Source organism: Necator americanus, chromosome II (assembly GCF_031761385.1).
Source record: "Necator americanus strain Aroian chromosome II, whole genome shotgun sequence".
In the NCBI taxonomy this organism is placed as follows: Eukaryota; Metazoa; Nematoda; class Chromadorea; order Rhabditida; family Ancylostomatidae; genus Necator; species Necator americanus.
This window is the reverse complement of record NC_087372.1, coordinates 27,745,491-27,764,086: the sequence shown is the minus strand read 5'-3', so window position 1 is coordinate 27,764,086 and position 18,596 is coordinate 27,745,491. Positions and strand designations below refer to the sequence as shown.

General features: G+C 41.4%; 1 protein-coding gene across 1 annotated transcript; it reads right to left on the bottom strand.

Annotated features, from left to right (window-relative positions):
• Positions 1–323: 323 nt before the first annotated feature.
• RB195_019680 (uncharacterized protein) lies at positions 324–16,694 on the bottom strand (the record flags this gene model as incomplete). Its single annotated transcript, XM_064187647.1, has 23 exons — positions 324–480; positions 539–666; positions 721–801; positions 887–1,051; positions 1,852–1,936; positions 2,033–2,133; positions 2,266–2,613; positions 2,868–2,933; positions 3,027–3,186; positions 3,255–3,348; positions 3,676–3,881; positions 3,939–4,052; positions 4,136–4,317; positions 6,366–6,592; positions 7,654–7,887; positions 7,945–8,032; positions 8,101–8,361; positions 11,796–11,904; positions 11,964–12,089; positions 12,149–12,270; positions 12,322–12,418; positions 16,303–16,427; positions 16,608–16,694. The coding sequence occupies 23 exons, from the start codon at positions 16,692–16,694 to the stop codon at positions 324–326; spliced, it is 3,363 nt and encodes a 1,120-aa protein (XP_064043528.1).
• Between the last annotated feature and the right edge of the window lie 1,902 nt (positions 16,695–18,596).

Sequence of the window (18,596 nt, the reverse complement as noted above, 5' to 3'; positions counted from 1 at the left end):
TCATAACAGACAAGGATCAAGCCAAGCCAGTCGGTGTATGTTGGAATCAGCATTTCCATCAGTTTTCACCATAAAGCCACAAATTTGACATCTGCATAAAATGTATTGCATGTAGTGCGAAACAATGAGCCTCCAAGGCTAGCAACTATTATTAACACTTCTACAGTGCACTACATAAATTAATACAGAAGCTAGCTAAGAAACCGCTGCATCCAATATTCAACAAAAAATTCGAAAGTAGTGGAAGAGACACAGGTACCCGATAATTCAAAATGTCAAAGTCGAGAAGATTAGACATAATTAAAGTGAAATAGACGAATGATTCAGTGCACTATTGCACGGCGTTGCATTCTCTGTTTGACTCGTTTGCGATAATCTCTATAGCTCCAAATTTGGCATCTAGACGTTGCTAGAGCAAGTGATTCCTTTCGTCTCCGAAGAGCGCGGGCTGCCTCCGAGCGGTTCACTTCATTCCTACACCTGTATTGAAGAAAGATTATGTTGAAAATTTTTCCTCCTACAAAGCAGCCTGGCTTACACTTCTGCGTCTGGACAGCATTGCGCCAACTTGGCACAGTGATTCTTTATCACATGAACCTTACTGTGACATGGTTCTGATCCCAGTTTAGAAGGAAGTGAGTTAGCACTGCACTTTGATGGTTCAACCTGAATACGAATAACATCTTTTGTTTCTCACTGTTCTCACATCATAAACATTACCTCAGTGATTTTCTGACCGAGCCGACTCCTAATGCAGCTACCATAAGATTCTTCGAGATTTTTTGATTCCACGTCGATGTTCTGAATAAGCAACATTCTAACCTCGTCAAAATTACATTACTAAATTGAGGAACAAGATGACCTGTGGAAAAATTGAAAATCCGACCTGATAGGTGGAGACCAGCCTCCTACTGCAAAGACCTCTTCTTCTCTTAAGAAAATTTGGCATCATACGCCCTGCTTTCTTATCCTCGTTTTGACATTCAGCTTCTTGACGCGACATCTCGTCCAAACATAGCGAGTACACTTCACAATGTGAGAGTCTCAAGGTCTAGAAATATTAAGGGCTGCGAGAAATCTGAGTTAATTAAAAGGTTGCGATTTGAATGAGGGTAAAAAAATGTGTTCCGCATAGCGAGCGAGTTCATTTCTTTATTATCTTACAGGAGTCACACCATGTTTTGAGTGATCAGTACTGCTTCACAACTCTTCATACGTTCTGAAACTCTTTGAAACTGGTGAAAAACAGAGCAAAAGAGCAGCAAGAAATGTAAATGATAAAAAATGACAGACGATTGTTGAAAGCATCTTAAAAAGGCAGTAATGCTCCTGTAACGTATTTATCTATAAAGTATAAACGTCAAGAGGGCTACGTAGTTATTTAACAACAAATTGTATTAGGCGAAAATTTCCTATAACGCTTCCATCAAAAAATTTTCAACGCAATTCCTCAGAATGATACCATATAGCTTACTAGATTACTAATAAATACTAGGTCCCGTCACGGAGTTTTCCTTCTCACAAGTAACTGAAGCTTGGATAAGAGAAGAGAGAATTTGCAGGCTACGCTCAATGCGGTGCGATGGAGGTAGCGGTTGGAATCGAGGTAGGGCCGTCACGAACTACAGCAAGAAATTGTGTCAGTAAGGATTCTCTTTAGGTTCTAACTGCTACGCTCTACCGCACCGCTTCGAGCGCAGCAGCTTATGCAACTGTACCGTGCTTCATTTCCTTCTAACCCGACAATATAACTAAGTTTGAAAACCGGCAGAACTCTGAGCAAAAAAATACTCAGATTGTCTTGTTTGAAAGGTTTGGAAAATAGTAGGTAGCAGTGGCATGTCGACTTACCGTCTCAGGTAACTTTAGGACAGAAATAGCCTGGTTTTCACTACTGGAGGAATCGCCGTTGGGCATTGATATCTCTAATGGTTCCCTGAAATATTCGACAAACATGTATTCAGAAAAATCCGTAAAAGAAAATTTCTTTAGATGTCTATTACACTTCCAATAGTAAGAAATGCAATCTGACTCTGTTTCGGTGAGCTTCGTTCCTCTAGCCTGCACCTTCTTTTCCCGTGACAACAACTGAGCGACCAACTGTGGTGTAGTGGTGATTGAAGGTGACACCGTCTAAATTTTATATTTTAGGAAGAAATACATTATCTGCGTTAGATTAATGCAATAGTTGCTCCATCTATGTGTTCTATTATCATTTGGAGAAAAAAAAACTCTCAGTAAGGTTGCACGGCTAGTATAACTCACCGTTTGCATTTCGCCAACCCCACTAGATTCGGAGTTGTCAGCCTGCTTGTCCAGTACCATAAAAGGGCCTTCGAAAACACTGTTCATCTCAATTAAAGGAATGATCCCCGCACTGAACTTGTTGTCATTTGGTGGCGCGGTCCAGTCCGCATGCCTCAGTGTGGGAATGATGGTAGCTGTTTGATCTACGGATCCTAATTGCATCGGCGGGTTGGTAGGCCTAGATGAAGAGGCAGAGAAGTCCGTCACTGATTTTGCGCTAATGTCAATCGTCTCAGTGGTGGTGGCTTCGAAGCTGTCCTCTGTTGGTAATGGCACGGTGGAAAAGGAGGGAGCGAAGAGTGGGTCCTGCAAGTATTCACCTTCAAACTTCGGCAACTGGGAATGAATCGATGGGACGTCTACGTGAAGGAGAGAAATGCTGCTCGATTCAAAAATGAAAAGAATGTCGTAGAAAATAAAATATTCCACCCATGCGCATCGGAAGATAGATTAGATAGTTACGATAAGCGGTCGATTAGTAAATGAGATGCCAAGGCCGTAAAGGAGAAAGTATTCAGTGAATCCCTCTGAGAAACAAATTCTTCTGAACCAGTTCCTACCTCACTCGGCACCTTAAAATCAAAGTTCCAGTTGAGCTTTGGACCAAGAGGTTCAGAAGTAGCAACCTAAAAACTTTTTTTTTTTCAAATCATTTCCTGCCTCAAAAAATTGTGACGAAGTTAAGGAGGATTTCGAGCGTGATCCTTCCTGAAACGTACGCTTTCAAACACCACCAATGTTTCGTGTTTGCCATCGATGACCTGCTCTAGTTCCTCTTTTTTTACGGCTAATTTAGAGCCTTCTTGGTTGCTCAACGATGTTTCGACGATTGGTCCATCAAGCGGATCATCGGTCGAAGTCAGCAAAGACGCAGCATCCCTGCAATTTCTCACTCGTACTGTTATCATTCTGAGAATTCGTTCAAAATTGGTTTGGCGTTTACTTACCTGGTTGTTGGCGAAGGAGTTGTTCGAATAGGTGTACTAATGAGAACTTTTCTCATTCTTTTTCTTATTTTCCGCTTGTGAGGGCGTGTTTTGCCTTAAACATATGAGAAGTTTTGAATTGGCAAGCCGTAACTAATCTGATTAATTTGAATTAATTAATTAATTGTGTTCTAAATATTTGCTGTTAAACCACGTTGGCAATAGAGTGAAGGATAAAATTGTTCAGTTTCATTTATGAAGTTCACTTCATCTCTTCAACAGTTATAGCGCGATCAACGTGGGATTGAAAATTTCGAAAATAAAAAAAATGCTTATCACAACAAGGCAAACAAAGAAACCTAGAATTAACCTATATCTAAGAGGAAATCCTGTAAAAGAGGCCCACATCTGCACGCAGCACAAAAAATTAGGTCCACTCTACCTGAGCTGAACGTGGATGTCACAACTGTACTTTGTTTGTCGTTCAAGAAAAACGATGGTGTCGACGCGGTCGTGGAAGCCGTTGGAGGATCCCAAACGTCGTCGAAATCCTCTGGTGGAACAATGATGTTCCTCGCAATTAATGCTTTTCTTTCCTGTTCAAGAATATCCTCATAGATAGCATCTTCTTCGGTCTTGAGCGATGCTCTGGAAAAAAATTTTCGGATTTGATTAGGTTATTTTCAGCCAGAACTCGCGGTTCACCTGTGCTGTGGGGTGAAAACGCGCGCGAGTGGCTTAGCATTCCTCGAATTATTGCTAATGTTTCGGCCAAGAGCCATCAATTCTCGATTAAACTCATTCAAAGAGTCTAAGAGTCTAAATAAATGTTCATGACTTTTAAGCATGACTACATATAGATAACTACATGAAAACACATATAAATAGAGCATTTCCCTTACTGTTTTTTACTATTAGTGAGACGATTCTGCATGGGAACGGCAATGTCAGTTAACGTGTCCGTGTCGTTTGGAAATTTTGCGGAAAAATCTCCGATTGGTCGGACTCTAGTTCGCGTGACTCTCCGACGTTTCGTTATTCCGTGTTTCTTACGAAGCTTCTGTCTCACATTCAAACTCCCAGACTAAAAGTATCAAAGTGTATAAGAAAATAGACGATTAGCCACATCCACGAGAGGAAAACAGACGATTAGCCATGAGCATGAAAGGTGCAACGGATCCTTCGCTTTTTTCCTTTACTTGCGCGAAAGAAAAATTCAAAGTAGGGGAATACCGCTTGCGATTGCGGAAAAGTTCCTCTCATCTCAAACATGGATATTTTTACCAATTCAACCGTGGACGCCATGGAATTGGAACGAATGCGAAGTATCGGGGTTCTTTACAATACTGCACAACGACCTTTTAAAAACAGCAGTACATACATATACAAATCATAGTCATCGTTGCTATCCTTTTTTCTTCTTGGATTCATTTGATGATGAATGTGTGGAATCGAAGACTTTCAAAAGTGGTTCCAAAAGTGTGGTCTAGTACAAAAATCTAGTTTAAAGGCATCACCCCACGAATCTAAGGTGGTGCAGATTTTAGGTGGAGTATTCGTATACAGGATGGGAGACTACGGAGAGGGGAGTGATTCCGTCCATTTCTTCCTAATTGCCGTAAAAAACGGCCTGGAAGATACTGCTTCATTCGTTTTGGCGCACCATTTCGTACAAGAAGTTCGATTGGAGCGCGCCAGTCTTGTGCGGCGCCGCATCTTCCGGGCCGTTTTTTACGGCAATTAGCAAGAAATGGACGGAATCACCTCCCTCTCCTTAGTCTTCCATCTTGTATACGAATACTCCACCTGAAATCTGCACCAGCTCAGATTCGTGGGGTGATGCCTTTAAGCAGCAAAAACCATTGATATGTGGAGTCGACCTTAACTATATCCCTGAAGGCAGTAGACCACGTAATTGTAAAGTTGCTATTTCTCCAAGTAAAGGATCGATAGAATTTAGTGTAGGTCGCGAGAGTGGTAGCGACAACGTCTATTTACTCCTAATCGCCATGAAAAACGGCGCGCAGGTTACTTGGTATCTCCCAGGAAAATTCGATCGCTAAAGACTTTACCACGACGTTTTTTTCTTGACAACAAAGAGCAATTGAGCGTGACTACGCTCATTTGCCTTCCTGTCCAGAACAAATGAGCGTAGTCACGCTTATGCTTGTGATCCACGACCCCTGCCCCATCAATTTGTGTAGAAATCTCAACATTGTCCATTTCATTGTCTTTTGCCTTTAGGCTGCATCGACGGCCCACTCTCAGAGCACAAAAAAAATGGTTTAATAGATTAAATCTAAATTAATTAAATGGTAGAAACATTATATAGGGTGAAATAAGCTTATTTCGACATTTTTTTTGTCAAGATTACAAACAAAAAAGTTCATGTAAAAGTAATCTTCTTAATCTTAATGTTGTAGGGGGCGTAAGTGATTGTGAAATAAGAATTTTTTGTTTGCCACCTTGCATAACGTCAGTTTATCTCGCATCGTTACAAAAAAATAGTCCAAATATACAGTATATGGATGGTCGCAGTATACGCCACCATCTTCTACCGCGTTTCTCAAGATCCCACGATTTGTCAGATATGAAAATCGCACGAAAAAATCCAGATTTGCTGATTGGTTCAAAGAGATCGCAAACAAGGCTAAAGAGTCTGATACACTACAGGGGTCAATAAACTTTTACCTGTTTTTTGTCAAGAACTAGAGGACTAAGAGTGAAGTGTTCGGCGTTGTTCAGTTGAAATGTGCCTACGCTTTCGAGTCGAATTCATAATTGTAAAAGTGGGTGCAGTATTATGCAATTAATTGCAGGGCTTAGCTGATAAATGAAGCCAGTTTTTTTAAACCTCCCAAACAATTCTGTTACCAATTTATTGACCCAGAAGCGCTAGAGACTTGGTTGGTTAAATGGCCCGGGTCAATTACTGACTGCGATACACTCGCGCTGTGACAACAATAACAACAGGGCTTTCTCTAAACTGTACATTATTTTTAAAAATTGCTTAGATTAAGGTTAATTAACCCCTGCAGTGGTTCATTCCTGAGCTCACGGAATGGGCACCCTAATGCGCTAATTCCTTTGCACCGCAATCCCTCTCTGCTGAAATACGGTTTTGTAACATACCTTAGGCAAAGAACTTCCTTTCCAAATTTTTCTGCCACGCTTTATCCACTTGTACCGATTCGACCACGGCCTTCTTATAGTGGGTCTTTTTTGCGAGATGGCAGGAGGTAAAGGGTTCAATGTTCCCAGAGATGGAGAGGAAGATCCCAAAGGTGGAAGCGTTGAAATAGTTGTTGGCAACGTTGTTTCCGATTCGGCGCTCTTTAGCGGCTGCAGTGCAGGTCCTTCTGAACAGATTCTTAGTAGCAATCGACCAAGGAACTCTCACTTTTTTCCAACACCTGATTCACTATGATCAGAGGGCTTTCTTTATCCAGGAATTTTAAGTACCCTGGTAAAACTTAACTCTGAAGTTTGTAAGTAAAACGTCTACAGTGAATTCTTCTCAGCAAAAAAGAACAACCCGTTGGCAACTGATATTAGGTCTTCAATGGCATCACTCAAGCGGCTTTTCCCTTTCTTATCTCCTCTTTCTGCAGTATCGAAAGATGCACATTTCCCAAAGTAAACGCCCAGCTACTCGCTCCTTAACCAGTAATCCGGTTGCAAAATGATGTTGATTTTCTTCCATTGCAATGACTGTCAGCTGAAAACGAGTTGATAGAGATATTTCGTTAGCTACACTCTGTTCAGCTCCCTTATTTCTCGGCAAACGTCATGTGAGAGAAAGAAACTGAAGTTTATTTCATCAGTCTAATCTTTCTGTGATGTTTCGTCTTAAGAATCGGTTACTTACGAATCCTTGGCGAAGATTAATAAGAGAAAATAGACTACAATTTTTATCGCGAGTGCTGCCTTCAAAGAACCATCTATTTAGACGTTGTTGTATGGCTTAACCTAAAGCATTTTTTTCGAGAAAAAAAAGAAGTTAGAGAGGTCGTTCCCCTTAGGGTTATTCAATGTAAGTGAGTGTTAATGAATTGTATTCTTGATTACATCTCTACTGTAGGACGACATCGACCATGTTTTTGGCCACAATATTTGAATCTTGTCGAGCCGTCAATGACTGAGACAAAAAGGAGCGGTTTACTCTTTTCCTTTCTTTTTCTTAGTGATTTACTCAGATCAACAACCATATTGTATTGATTTTCCTGATACTTCCTATTTTTAGTGCATTTTTTTTATCACCTTTACTCTTTTCCCTTCCTTTTCCTTTTTCTAATGCGGCTTCGAATGAAAGAAGTTTTTTTTTCGCCAAAAAGGACATTCATTTTGAAAGCTGCAGTGGTTTCTCTACCTCTTGGATTTGTTGTCGAACTGAGACATGAAGAAAATAATGAAAACTAACTTGCGAAGTCCTCTGCGAAGTGTGGTGAAAATGGGGAAGGATTCTGAGATCTGTCAATGATCACATCTATAGGAATGTGTGTTTCCCTTTCGATAATGACATCGACATTATAGGATGGTTGGACGGAAGATTTGGAACTATCGCTTTTGTCCGCATTTCCCAGCAGTCCATGCTTAGAGAAGAGGGATCCACGATTTCGCATTTTCTTGTTTACTGTTGCCGTACCGTCTTGCACTAAAAATAGGAAGTATTAAGAAAATCTATGGTTGTTGATCTGAGTAAATCACTAACATAGCGAAGACTTTGGTCTCCTCATTGTTTCGCTGTCTACGGCTTCAATTAAACGACTAGAGGCTCCAAAAGAAGCGGGTTGCTTCGTCTGCAGAAAATAAGGAAAGACAATCAGAGAGCTGGGTAGGGACCGGTGAAAAGCATCTTAAAACTCACTGGGAATCCATACGCACGTGATCTGCCAAGATTATCGGTAGTTCCGTTCAAGCGCTGCTTGGAAAGTAAGTATGAGCGACTACGGTATAAATTTGGTGGATTGGAATTTGCGGTTAACTCCGTTGTTCTCTGCGACATGGAATCAATTCGCTGTAGTAACGTTGAATTCTGTGACAGCGGTAATAATGGAGTTGCAGGAATATCAGGATGTCTTCTTGTTGTCTTCAAAGGTTTGCTTTCCAAAGTATGTCTATCGTGAGCCTAAAATCACATGATTCTTGAGTCGTGTACAAAGTAAGTATCTATAAGGTTTAGAGATTTCGAATAAGATTATATGATCCTAACAAAAAGCTATAAAACGAAGTGAGATTCGAGTTGTAAATTATATGATATAATAATTTTTGGATGTGGTTAGATGGCTCACACAGTCTTTTGCTATTTTTTGCTAGTATCAATGATTTTCGCTTGCATCTTGCTTCGGCATCACACACATTAATGCTTCTTCCCTATCCACGTTGACCAATTTAATTTAAATAAATGAATGAAATAGGCCAAAAATAAAAAAATAGAACTTTGAGATTTTTATTGTATTTTACTCAGAATAGCGGGCGCGTATACGAGTCTGATTGCCACTACTAATGACTTATTGACTTAATCGGCGGGCTGATGTCATCGCTTGACGCGATTACCCGCATCTTCGCCGAGGTGTGCCGTCCTTGAACACAGCTCTGCCCAACCTTCTCGATCTTCTGCGAGAGCTCGCACAGAATCAATCCATTCGTCGCTATTCCATATTCTGCGAAACTTTACGTCTCGCCTGAACTTCCTATCCACGCCGAGTTCCCTCAGGTCCTCTTTCACCACCTAAGTCCAGAACTTCCGTCTTCGGCCAGGTGGCTTCTTCCAGCTCAAACCAGACAAAATCCTGAGAACTCGTTGAACAAGGAGATCTGCCGGTCTCCTTAATAAATGACCAGAGAAGCGAAGACGATTTACTTTAGCCACTTTCGAGGGCGGTGCAAGATGTTGATATCTTCAACGTCTCATTCACCGGTATACCACATCAATTTCTGCGTAAAAATCTTCATTGTGGCATACCCTAGGCTAAAATTAGCCAAGTAGCCGTCTAAGCAGCTTTCTTTCCGTGCAATCAAGCCTCTCCATAACCGTCGATGGTGCTGCCCAAGTCTCCGATCCGTACATCATGATGGGGCGAATAGCGGATAGGTAGACTCGCAGCTTGACTTCGTTGGTGATGGGGGTCAACCACAGGCATTATAAAAAGTTAAATGCAGAAATGACCTTGGCGCATCTTTGCTGAATACTGTTGTCGTTGTTCTTCAGCGTACGTGCCAGGTATCAAAACTCATCGACGAGCTCTATCGGTTGTCCGTCCACCCTGATTCCCGTTCGAGGTCTCGAAGAGATCCACATCTGCTTGCATTTATCAGCCGGCTTCGATACAAGTTTGACAACATGTTGAAGTTTCGTACTGCGTTCCGTGAATATAAGAACGTCGGCGTACTCGAGATCAGTCAAGGGGCTCTCTGATGGTGCTAAGATGATGTCGGCAGGACACTGGTCGACCGTTCTTCGCATAATGTCGTCAATGGCGAAATTGAACAGGAAGGATCCTGTCACTGCCCCTTGTCTTACTCCAGTTACAACTTCGAACGGTGTTGTACATCCGGCTAGTGTTCGAACTGCAGCAGTTATTCGTTGTTTCATGTCATCAAGCAAGCGAACGAACTTTCCTTGTACTCCATCGGGCGCGGAGCGCGTTGAGATGACGGGCTCGGTGAAGAGAGTCGAACGCGGCTTCAAAGTCCAGAAACGCTAGTTGTATTGGCTTCGAATACCGCTGGCAGATTTCGATCACGCTCCTGACGATGAACACCTGGTCAATCGTAGATCGGCCAGGACGAAAGCCAGCTTGCTCGTCATGCGTTGTTACTTCGCGATGTTTAATGACTCGGTCCAGGATAATGCGCTAAAATACCTCGTAAATAACACGCAGCAAAGAGAACTTAAACTGCTTAAACTTTATGGATTTTCAAAATAGAAATGAAAGGAGTTGAAGATTTAGATGTAGATGTAACCAATGTAGTCAACATGGTTACCGATATATGTTTGTAAACTTCATACGTCTGTTTCTAGAGTAGCTTCGTTATCCGGTTCCGGTTCGGGTGCAGCGCAGCTGGTAACAGATCTGTTGTTACCATACATTCGATGGTTTGAAACCGTCCAAATGCCAAGGACGTTTTTCATACCTTCTTCTTCTTCTTCCTAGCGTTTGTCCCACGTTGTTGCAGGGTCCGCCTTTCTGCTTCTTGTCTTCCATTTGGTTCTATCCATTGCATTAGTCGCACATAAACGCGCATCTATCATATCCAGCTTCACACGGTCTAACCAGCGAATCTTCGGCCTCCCACGCGGCCTCACTCCTGAAACGTCGAGCTTCAGTGTGGTTTTGGCAACAGAATCTTCCTCTCGCTGCAAGACGTGACCGAACCATCTCAGTCGGACCTCCTTCATCTTCTCAGTTATCGGGACGACGCCGAAGATGGAGCGCACAGTGTCGTTGGATACTTTCTCTTTTACCGTTACATATATCGTCCACCTTAACATCCGCACCTCAATAACGTGCAACATTCTTTCCAAGGCTTTCGTCGTCGGCCAGCACTCGCATCCGTAAAGGGCAACAGGACGCACAACGACGTCCTGTAGATCTTCGACTTCAGTCGAACAGGGACTTTCTTGCCGCACAGTACGCCTGTTGCCATTTTCCATTTCATCCATGCCGCATTAACACGTGCTCTACCTTCTTGATCAATGTCGCCTGTGGAAGTCACTTGGGATCCAAGGTACTTGAAACAGTTCACCTTGTTTAATTCGGTGCCATCGACACGAATTGAACCATCCTCTATCCTTTGACATTTTTCATACCTTTTATGTCGAAAATTGGGGTAAGATTTGTCTTGAAAGATAAAAGCGTTGACTTGATACATCGGTTGGTCTCCACAAGTCAGAGTAATGCTGCACGTACCACGAATCTGAGGTGGTGCGGATTTCAGATGGAGTATCCGTATACAAGGTCGTATATTATGGAGACGGGGAATTCCGCTCATCTCTCCCTGCATCACTGCAAACACCCGCCTCCAGAATGCTGTTTTGTACGATGCCATCTATTCAACGCTCCACCCCTTGCGCCGCATTCGCCCTGCGATTCGTCGAAAATCAATTCGGACTGCCCCGATAGGCAGTAAGGCACGTTACGCGTGCAAAGGTGGCGCGCTGCAAAAGGAGGCATCGTACAAAACAGCATTCAGGGGCCGGCTACTTGCAGTGATTCAGGGAAAGATGAGCGGAACCACCCCGGTCTCCAAAATCTACGACCCGGATACAGATACTAAACCTGAAATCCGTACCACCCCAGATTCGTGGTATGATGTTTTTAAGCTTAATTATTACAGAGGATAGATTTATTCCACTTTTACCTAATGTTACAAATTTCGCGTCTTTGTCAGAGATGAATTTGGCCCTAATAACAGGAGTCCATACTAGTCGAGAAGTGGGTAGTTAAGGGGCACCAATCGGACTGCTGTTTCCACAATTAATTTCATTTAAGAGAACAAGAACATGGAAGTGGATCGTAAATTATTATGACAATCATAAACCAACCACTGCATTCCTACCTGAATTTGACTTTGAGAAGCAGAGTAGAATCCAGAATCTAATGCTGAGATAAGTTCCAGTGCAGCCGAAGCCGCATTAACAGCAGTTGCCGCCATGATTTGATCACTTCTGAAGCGATTGCTGTATTAGAATGATTTCAAGACTGCCTTGCAGCATTTGTAGCCTACTTGGTGACGTTAGCCACGACGACGGCGTTCATATCTGAGCGGCAAGCTTTAAGAAGTGTCTCGGCTGCTGTTCTCTGCATGGACACCATCGAGGACATCGCTGCGTACTGTACACGCTTCTCGCAGCTAAATGGAAATCAATTTTGGAAAGAAGAAGTTTATAGGATGAGCTGATAATCAAGGACCTTGAAACAGCTATGCAACAGCGCTTAAGAGCAGCACAACGGCTAACATATGGATCATCGTGAAAATCGCACTGCGAATCGTTACGACTATAAGATTCTCGCGTAATGTCCTCGCAAGATGCCTGGATGTAATTTTTTCTTTGTTGTTCGAATGATGTCCTAGTATCGATTACCAGCGGGAATTCACTGAAAGCGTCAAGTTCTGATGCAGTTTCAGCTACGCACACAGCGAAGTTCCTCTCCCTCTTCAACGTTAGTCTCTTGATCGACCTGAAACCAAAAAAGCGTAATGGTACGATGAATTTGTGTTCAAAAGTGACTTGCTTACTTAGTAGACTAAATTAAAAAACGAGTGAAGACGTTTGGCTGCGCAACTGCGTTTAGGACCTCCAAAAAGTAGAAAAAAAAGTCAAACCAGACAAGGACTGCAATGTAAACACATCCACTCAAAAAAACAAGTCCTGTTTTTTTTATAGAAAAAAGAATGGGAAGTTAATCTGTAACAGCGAATATATGGTGCTTGTTATAGATGCATAGTGAGCAACTCTGAATTTCATTGATTACATTATTTACAACAGTTATTCGCGTGCAATAATAATTGAGGAACAACTACTGAAACAAACAAAAAGTAACTTGTATTATATGAGCTATTTAACCCTTTCTAAAAGTCTAGAAAAGCCTGAGCTAGTTTTGTTCTTTTTAGTCAGAAGTCTAAACAGGGGCACCGGTAGGTCTAGATTTTGTAGCGCTATAAAAGTGGCGATGCACTGCAATCAAATATTAAAAGCGCTATCATTATACCAAAACTCCTACTCAGTTGAGAATGGGAGTGAAAATTGCTTTGAAATCACACTTTACAAACATTTAACTCAAGCAGTTCTTCTTCTGCGCTTTGCCGTTCATTTGATACACAAATGTATGTACAAATACAAGCTCGTCTACCATGCTGCTGCGTTTCGGAGGTTTCACTTCCGAGCTCCGCTAGAAAAATTTACAATTGTGGTGTGTTTTGGTACGGGTGTAGAGCAATCGATAAGAGGTTCCGCTGTGACTGCATTGCCGCCCAATGGTTCGAAACCGCCTCAGAACCATCCAAACCCAAGAGTAGTGAGTAGATTGGTACCAGATTTTTTTGGTGGATAAAAACACTGAGTTGATACATTGATGAGGCTCCGCAAGTAATTGTGTAGGGTAGACATGCAATCATATAAAATCATAAACCCCAAACGGTTCTGAATTGAAGTGGATGCGTTGGCATCCCAAACGGATTGGTCAACGCAAGACACTTTATCTTTTGTTCTTTATGATGGGTTTTTACAGAATTGACAGCGATAAAACTAGCGCTTGCATTTATCGAATTCAAGTCTTACTTTAACAAACGAACAAGAGAATGTTTTCCTTCATCTCAAAGTCGTTCTAAATAGATGGATTACATTTTGACTGAGCATGTGCCTTGTAAATGGCGCACTCGATCTATTCACCCCGTATGAAATTTTGTGCTGTAACACGAGTGTTTTTTGGTTCTTGTTCCGATAACTCAGCAATCTAGATACATCAGTTTAGCCACACCCACGCATATCTCCTCTCAAAAAGAGAAGTATGTAGCACGATTCAAATTTAGAGCAAAAGCAGGGATTGAAATGTATCTTTGATAACGAAGACTTATCGCTTCAACACTAGGCGATTCTAAGATCCTGACGAAGCAGCTTTCATGGCGTTCGTAGGATCTTTTCCTCAATTAATCCACGAAGAACTTCTTAGGCATGGTTGTTCTTTTCCCAAAGCGATCGTAATTGCGCATTCTTTGTTTTTGACGCGACAAAGAACGATAATTCGATCATGGGATGACATACCTGTGATTCCGAGGCAAACTTAATGAGATTTTCCCCAGAAAATCCAAAGTTTATTCAAACCATCTGTTTTGCACATTATTTATTTGACTTCAGTTTAACTTTGAGCGTATTTTTCTTTTGGTTTTTTCATTATCCATTTTTCATTTTGGCTGGTATTAAGCAGGTACAAGCAGAGTTTGGACTAGAATATACTTTGCTAATCTGCTGAAGCAACTATGGAAATACTAAAGGTACTAGGTGCCATACTTGCGTACTGTAAGGGGTTTCTTCCCATATAATCTTCGAGACTGTGCGAATAACTTTGTGGGTTATTGAGAACAGGGTCACAAAAAAGATGTCGCCACGGCTTCTTAGCTTGTGGAACGACGAATATCATTTTCATAGCAAAGCTAACGATCGAGAAATAATGGCCGACTGAGTTCTGGAGGAGTAAAGTGCGTGTTGAAGTGCTACTTGACGAGCAAAAACTCGATAGAAGTGCAAGGACGACTTTGAAGAGAACTTCACACTGATCCACTTAGTAGAGTCACAAGAATACGACAGAACTTCCATCTGCCAAATTCCCTTAAGAAGCTTGTAGTACAAAACTTGGATCCATTAGTGATGTCTCTCTAATTTTACGAATCCTGGAGTCTATACAGAGTGGAGTTATGACCAACTGGGAAAATCTGAAGTAAAGACAGAAGAAATACGCTGGAATTGTGTGACATCTAATGAACACTTCATAAACAATCAATGAGTGTGATAACACTTTTTTTCGGGACTCCCTCGGTCGGATCAAAACGGCCTGGAGCCTATTGCGTAAGCTGCTGCACAGTGGAGCGGAGTTGAAGTGGCGCAGTGGAGATTGGGAGCCATACTCATCCCTGCAATCCGATTGCAGCAGTGGAAGGTCCCGCCTTTGATCGCAACGTCCAGCTTCACGGCGCCATTTCGAGCGCAGAAGCTTGAGCAGTTGCATCAGGCCATACTTCGTCCCAACCACATTATGTATACCCAAAGGTGGGCGAACACTTCACTTTTTTGAATTACGACCATGCCACACGGGAAATTTGCGCGAATCGCAGAAGAGCATTCGGCATATATGACGTATTCCAAAAGAAGGATAACGAACAATCTAGAAACTGGAAACGCTGATAATAAAGAGAACCAGTTCCATAAAGCGATGCAGCAAAAGCCCAGAATTATAGTATAGCGTTTCCAGAAGATTCCATTAGCAAAGGACAGTTCTAACACATGGACAAGTAAGAATACAATAATTTCAAGTCGTGCTATTAAATATACGAATACCTCAGTAAACTCTAGGATGGTTTCACTTCGATTTCTCGATTTTTCTCAAGAACTCACAGTCAAAATCGTTCCTTTCACTACACTATTTCCAGATCTCCATGTCTATGGATTTTTCATAGAACCTCCTTGTAGATCTGAATTTTCGCGACATTACCGCCGAATTTTTATGTTTAGGACTTATTGGCAATTGAAGGTATGGATTCTGAACCAACAAAAGTTGTAGTATGAGACTTCCAAACAAAAGAATTGTGGATTGAATGTCTTCTAATCGTTCGTGCTCTACTGATTTGCAACACCTTCCAAGATATTGTGGCATTCAGCTCCAAATGGCTCTCTGCTAAAATTTCTAGGATCGTCCCATAAATGATTTTCTTGTTTTTTTCACTTACAAAGGCTAAAGTCTGAGGAAGATTCTGGAAGAGGAATATTGCAAGTCTGTTAGGAAAAAAACGAAAAAGGGTTGTAAAAATACTTTAGAGAATATTTTACATTGAGAGAAATTTTGCTTCTCATAACTTGGTAGAAATAAAGTAAATGTAGAACACCACATTGTAGGATGATCCCATGGGATTCGATTATGCCTCATTCGTGCCTTGGTTCGCAAAAATTAACAGTTAGTTGCTGCTTGACGCAATTACGCCAAAAAAAGTCGGAAGATCTCACATACGATTGTGGTAAGATCTAGACTGCAACTTTGAGAATTTTAAACTTTCTTCCTTCGAATGAGAAAAGGCTTGGACCAGTATGTGCTTCACTACATAAGAAATAGAAAAAACTGCGAAAAAAAATTAGCGCCTACAGCATTCACAGCAACTATCGAAAACATTTAACGAAGAATTATGATGATAGCTTGCGACAGGACTCCTCAAGCACCCATAATCATGGTACCGGTAAATTATGGGAGCTGTCAACCTGTGGGGAACATGTGGCTGAAGCAATTACAGCTTAAACAGGTAGTTACAGCTTAAGCGGGTAACAGCAGTTACTACTGTAACCAAAAAAGGTCTACACCTGAGATGACGTTCAACTCGACACACGTCGGCAACCACTCGTCTGCTTGCTTCATTGCATCTCCATCGCTCTTCTAATTCGTCGTTCCTGCATCTTAGATAATCCGCGCACAGAACTCTCGAGCTCTTAATCGACGCTTTAAGTCTCAAGTAGCAACGAAATTAAAAGAAAACATTTGAAGAAAACATAATGGATCTCGTCGAGGTACCGTAAATACAACAAATATTCAAAAATATCGTTCCTTATCGAATTACTGCTGTTCACTAGAAAAATTACACAAGCCCAGTGTAAAAGTAAAGACCAACCTTTTGAACCGCATTCGTGAACTGAAAAGGAAGGAAGAGAAGCAGTAAAAGAATCTTATTGTACAATTTCTGATTTGAAGGATTCATTACGAGGACTGGAGCATGTTATCTATAAAGAAAGGCTATGAAAAATTAATAGCATAAGATGCATTGGCGAATAGTATTTCTCCTCTAAGAGTACGAGTCAAAACGAGGACAACAAACCAACAAGTATCCGGAGCAGCCCACCGTTTGTTATCGCAGGAGAACCAAAGACGCAGGAGGGTTGGACAGTGAGGTGACGAATGCAGAGGACTGGTTAGGAACAGCTTCTTCTTCCGTGGTTTCCCGTACAAGAATAGCCTAGGAATTGGAAGTTGTGATCTCGCTAAGTTGGACGTCGTTCCTGACGACCACGTCGATGAATACAAAAACTGGGATTATATCTGAGATCATCAAAAAAATTGCGGAAACAAGAAGAAAAAACCAAAATCTACTGAATTCTTAGGGAGAAAAAGAGCACATCATTTGAAAAATTGTTTCAGCGAATACATAAACAGATGTATATATTAGAAAGAGAAGGAAAAACCAGTTTTTTTTCTGCAGTTTTCTCAAGTGGATAAGGAAACAAATCGCATTAGGCGGTAGATTTGTGCCAGCAGTGAAAGCGTTGAAAGGCGGAACGATCTGGTAATCTCTGGTTCAGCCCTGGATGACCGGAAAAGGTGAGATAAATGTGTGAGATAGCAAACGGCAAACGCAGCAATGTCCCCCTGAAAATCACGCTCGCAAGCGGAAATTCAGAGCTGTTGATGCGATCATTTCATGTAGTAATTAATACACCGCAGAAAACCCCGGAACTGAACTTTTATATTCTTTTCTTTGCAGCGCAGCTCATAGTATATTAACGCACAGCAAATTGCTTAATATATTATCTAATTCAAAAAAATATATGATAAAATAAAACTAGTGCAAACTGACATCTCAACCTGGAAATATCAATATTTATACTTTATTGGCCCTTTAAAAATTTCTTTTACACGTAATCCATGCAAAATCTACTGTTCAAATCTTCTTGGTGACGAATACAATAGAGATATCTATTGCTCAGTGCTAGTCATAATTAAGATCTATAAAATAATTAAAGTATTAAAAGCGCGGTGAAAATACGCAGCGGCAACCACTTTAAAAGTAGCGCTTCTTGAAATAAGCTCCAAAAATAATATATAACGTAACTTAGTTTATAGGAACCTAGCTTACATGTGGTAAGGACACCCCACTACAGAAACTAATCCAAGAATCGTTATCCGAGAATGCATGAGTAGAAGTCTCATTCGTTCCAATGTAAAGAGCCCTGTCATTGCATGAACTGACAGCTCTAGCGCTCCCATTCGTCAAATTTCTGAATGTGTTTCAGGTGCTTCGCACTTTCACACTGATAGGTGGCAATTATCTCCAAAATCTTTTTTACTCCTGAGAAGAACATGGAACTGAAGATTCTTCCGAACTCTGATTCACGAGAAGGAATTTGCAAGAACTAGACGATCACCTCAATTTGAAAAGAACATGAAGTATTCCACTTATTTTCATTTTTGCTTCTTTAAATTCTGCTGAAGAAAAGTAACAGCATTTCTATTGACATATGTGGAGGAATGGGCGGATTTAGTGCAGTTGGTAAGAGTACTGTTCTGCTGTCAGCACGATCGATCGGAGGTTTGAGTCCGCCCTAGAGCTCACCAAGCCTTTCATCCCCCCGGGGTCGATAAATTGGTACCAGGCTTGTCTGGAAGGATAAAAACACTGACTTGACACATCGGTTAGCCACCGCAAGTCATTGTATAGGCCAGTTACTCGTTCGTAAGCCTCAAACGATTCTGAATTGAAGTGAACGTGGTGGAGCAAGCGGATTTATTAACGACACACACTTTATCCTCTATCCTTTGGTGCAGGAATTATCTTAGCTTTCAAAACTTCACCACACGTATGTTTACACAAATTTCGTGAAGAATT